The following is a 4,245-nucleotide window of genomic DNA, read 5'->3' as shown; positions in this document are numbered from 1 at the left end:
AACTATTGGTCTGTGTCTGGAGCAAAAGAGAGGGAAGAAAAACAAAGACTTAAGGATGCAATCAGTCCAAAGGACTAATGGTCCACATGAATCACAACTTCCTCTAGTCTAAGACCAGGAGAACTAGATAGTGGCCAGCTACCACTACTGGTTTCTGACCGGGAACAAAATAGAAAGTCCTGGTTAGACTAAGAGACAACTGTAGAACAGACCTGAAATTTATAAAACAAACAAACAAAAGAGAAAATAAGAGTGATCAGTCTGATCTAAACTGAAGGTGCCCCTGAGACTATTACTCTAAGTAATTCTTCTAATCAGAAATCGAAGTCACTCCTGGAGGCCACCTCTCAACCACATACAGGTCGGGTCTATAAAATAAACAATAATGCCCATGAGGAATGGATGCCTTAGAAGTAAGAATTGATGAAACTAAAGGGAAAGCAGTAACCATTTCCCCAAATCAAAGAGAAGAAGGGAGAGAGGAGCAGGAAACTGGAGGAATACAACCGGGCTCCGGTGTGGAAATGGCATTGTGAAGATGGCCAAAAATGACACCGCACAATTTACATATGAATTCTTATATGGAAAGCTGGTTTGCTATAGAAACTCTGACCTAAGGTTTAATAAAATATTTTTAAAGAAGCTTTTACGTTTTCTCAATGTAAAACTTCATTGTATTTAAGTATTAAGCATGCTTTTTAAAAATCAGTCTCCCGTGCCCTTTCATATACACACAAAGACTGGACAATGAATAAGGAAAACTGAGGACGTAACAATGGTATCAAATTATGCCATTGGCAAAAAATATTAATTACCAGAAGAATGAATAAATCAGTCTTGGAAGAAGTACAGTCAGAATGCTCCTTTAGAAGTGAGCCTTTGGCTCACTTACCTTAGACTAGTTATCTTTTGGGGGGGGCCCAGTCCCTTGAGAAGGACATCATATTTGCTAAAATAGAGAGCCAGCACACAAGAGGAAGCCCATCATGGAGCTAAGGCGACACAATGGCTGCAAAAATAGATTCAAATATAATAACAAGATAAAAGGCTGAAATATAGGACTGATTGTGAGGATGGCCAAGGGCCGGGCAATGTTTCATTCCATTACATGAGGGTCCATGTGAGTCAGGGATGATGGGAGGCCACCTACTAACATAAATAAAGTCGCCCTCCTAGACTTTCTGATCATTCGGGGCAGGGAGAAAAGGGCAACTCTTGCACTGTTCGAATTCCTCCTTTAAAAAAAAATCACTGATTCTGGCCAACACTTTCACTTTAGAAGTGATGAAAGGGGCCAGGGACATAAAGTACCTGCCCAAGAATACATCTTGTCCAAACAGAGGCAGATCGTTCACCTCCCAGACCTGTGCGACAATAGGCAGGACTGGTTTGGCCTTCCCACTGACACCCAGTCAATCATCACTGTTTTTGACAGCTATTGTCACTGTTTCAGGAACCTTCAGACAGCTGATGTTGGTATTTTTAAACCTCCCCCTGCAGTAGAGAGACCAGGTCCCCCGGTCGGTCGTGTTGTGTAAATTCACTAGAACAGCTGGCTCACCCGAGTTGTCCTGGTAGTTTTGACTATGAACTAGTAGCAACAGGTTGGCCCTGGTATTGGTTCCAGTGAATGGAACTTAACCCACACTCTGCCCTCTGATTTTCCAGGACCAGAAAGGCACGTCAGGAGACCCTTAAAGTTATAAGAAAAAAGCAATTAAAAGCACCATACGTTGTGCATGTTGTGCCTATTTTTTTAAGTTGTCTAACATAAAAGAAACAAACAAAAAAAGCCATAGATTGACTGCTATGTCAAATGTGAGCACTGACAATAAGTAGAACTCCACCTGGCACTCGACTGAAGAATCCAAATTCAAAGCTGAGATTGAATGCAGCTTAAAAGGTTCTTTGTCATCACCTTGAGCCGCATAGTTGACTTTTCCTGCTATCGCTACAGGTTTCTCTATGGAGTTGTTTTCCACATTCTTAGGTTTGGACCAAAATATTTCTTTCGTGTTAACTCAGCTGACTCTTGACTCCAAGGAAAACTGTACACAAAAGAAGAAACATTGGGCTGCTGTTTAGGCAAATCTTAAAGATAAATGTGTATGTGTGTGTGTGTATGTAGCAAGGAGGTGGGGTTTGAGCCAAAATGTCTTGGACATAATTAATATCATATTTGTTTTTCAATTCTCTGAAATTTGCCTATTCCAAAGTTTTATTCCTTGTCATTGGGAGCGGGTCCTCCCTGATAGAGGTTAAGAGCAGAAATTAACTATCTGGGTCTGAAGCCCTATGATGCCGTTCGTTGCCCAATTATTTCCCCTTTTGAAATTTAAGTCACACTTCTGAGCCTCAGTCTTCACGTGTGTAGGCATGATGATAACTTCTAAATCGTTATCTAAATGCGAGGGAAGTTTAAGTTAAATGAGGTAATTTAGGGAAATCATTTAGCACAGTTGTGCCTGATGCATTATAATCACTCCAATGCTCCTGGCCCTCCATGGATTCCGGACTCCTACCAAACCCAGAGGGCACAGTTCAACTGCTGCGTGGGGTGTTCAAGGCTGTGAGTCTCCATGGAAGCAGACGGACACATCTGGTTCCCTCTGAGTGGCTGGTGGGATTGAACCACCCACCTTTCAGTTAACAGCTGAGTGCTTAACTACTGTGTTAGCAGGGCTCCTACTCATTTAAATTCTCAGGCTAATGATCATCCTTCATTGATCATCCCCTTAGCTGCTACTCCTGTCTCTACCTAAAAGCTATATTTATTCCCAAAGTAATTTTCGTAGCAATTCCATCAGGACCAGGGGGCTTCCAAAGTTTGTCGGGAAATGGAATTAAAAGGTTATGGAATTTTTCCAGGAACTTTTTGAAGCCTCAGTATACAAGGTACTAATCAAAAGCAGTCTCCTGATTTACTCTTGTTTCATAAATAGATGATTCCACGTTGTTGCGAAGTACCAGGTAGCCAGCGGGCCTCATAGGGACACCATGTCCTAAAGGACAAAACTTTTGCCTAGAACTTCCTCATCCTCACCATCACTGCTGTGTGGGAGCCCACTGCGGCTACCAGTGTGTCAAGGCATCTCAGTGAGTCGTCACCTCTTTGTCACTGATCCTCCACTTTCCCGAGCATGGTAAGGGCCTTTTCCGTGGACTGGTCCCTCCTGAACACATGTCCAAGCCACCTGAGGCGAAGGCTCTTCAGTCTCACTTTGAAGAAGCATTCAGACTGTACTGCCGCAGAGACAAAATCACTTATTCTTCTGGCCATCCACTGCGTGTTTATGATTCTCCACCAACACCTGGTTTAAACCCATCAGTTCTTCTTGGTCTTCCTAACTGATTGTGCAGCTTTCCCGTGAACATCAGGCAACTTAAAACTTCCTGGATGGCACCAGGAGCACCTTTGTCCTTAACTTGAAATCTTTGCTTTTTAATACTTTAAAACAACATTTCATATTACTCATTTAGTCAACATCGATTTATTATACTTTTATGATATACAAGGCAATATACATGTTCTAAGCTAGTATACTTTTTCTTCATCTTTAACTCATTTTTATGATATTGTATCTGAGAAACTACATCCAAAGACCTGTGTAATATTGTGCTAGTCCACCTATGACTGTCATATGTATGAGACCTTACAAATCTTTCTCAGGGTAAAATGTAGTGCCTGAGTGCTAGAATGGGCACCAGGAGACTAGGACTCTAAACTCTGTTGTACACAAATTGAATTCTCTGATTTGAAGTATGTCATTTCACCTCTGTAGGCATCAGTTTGCTTGTCTGTGAAAAGTAGGTATTGGAGTAACTGCAAAGTCTCTAATCGTTTTGGTGAACTGGACCCACATGATATCATTTTTCACTTTGCAGAAATTCAAATATCTTAACTCAAAATTTAAGCTCCACTTTAGAAGAAGTTTCCGAACCCTCCTTGAAGCCCACCTGTGACTACAGAGATCCATGAAGCACAGGAGATGGATCCTGGGGCTAGATCAAGCTATTAGTTTACCATTCCAAAAATTCCAAATGATGTCACCAACTCACAGAATGTCACTCTAAAATAGCAGGACTGAAAGAAGTCTGCTTGTAAATAACGTGTCATTCCATATCTCCAGGATTATAAATCATCCCCCACAGCTTCCTTGAACGGCAGTCATAAGCAAACAACAAAACATGTTGCAGTTGGGTCAATTCCGACTCATAATGACCATGAAGACAGAGTAGAACCTG

The 4,245-nt window shown here is 41.6% G+C and overlaps 1 protein-coding gene across 1 annotated transcript in view; it reads left to right on the top strand.

The window, feature by feature from the left end:
• The window catches only part of LOC101664438 (60S ribosomal protein L10-like), a gene marked incomplete at its 5' end in the record, with an annotated part of 14,067 nt that extends 10,088 nt beyond the window's left edge, over positions 1–3,979 (top strand). The window contains one exon of the mRNA XM_013004912.1: positions 3,886–3,979. Coding sequence (XP_012860366.1) covers positions 3,886–3,979 — 94 coding nt within the window. The remainder of the gene's footprint in view (positions 1–3,885) is intronic.
• Between the last annotated feature and the right edge of the window lie 266 nt (positions 3,980–4,245).

Source organism: Echinops telfairi, unplaced genomic scaffold, assembly GCF_000313985.2.
Source record: "Echinops telfairi isolate 266 unplaced genomic scaffold, ASM31398v2 ScPeMD7_7469;HRSCAF=8507_1, whole genome shotgun sequence".
NCBI classification, from domain to species: domain Eukaryota; kingdom Metazoa; phylum Chordata; class Mammalia; order Afrosoricida; family Tenrecidae; genus Echinops; species Echinops telfairi.
This window is presented reverse-complemented; position numbering and strand designations above follow the sequence as displayed.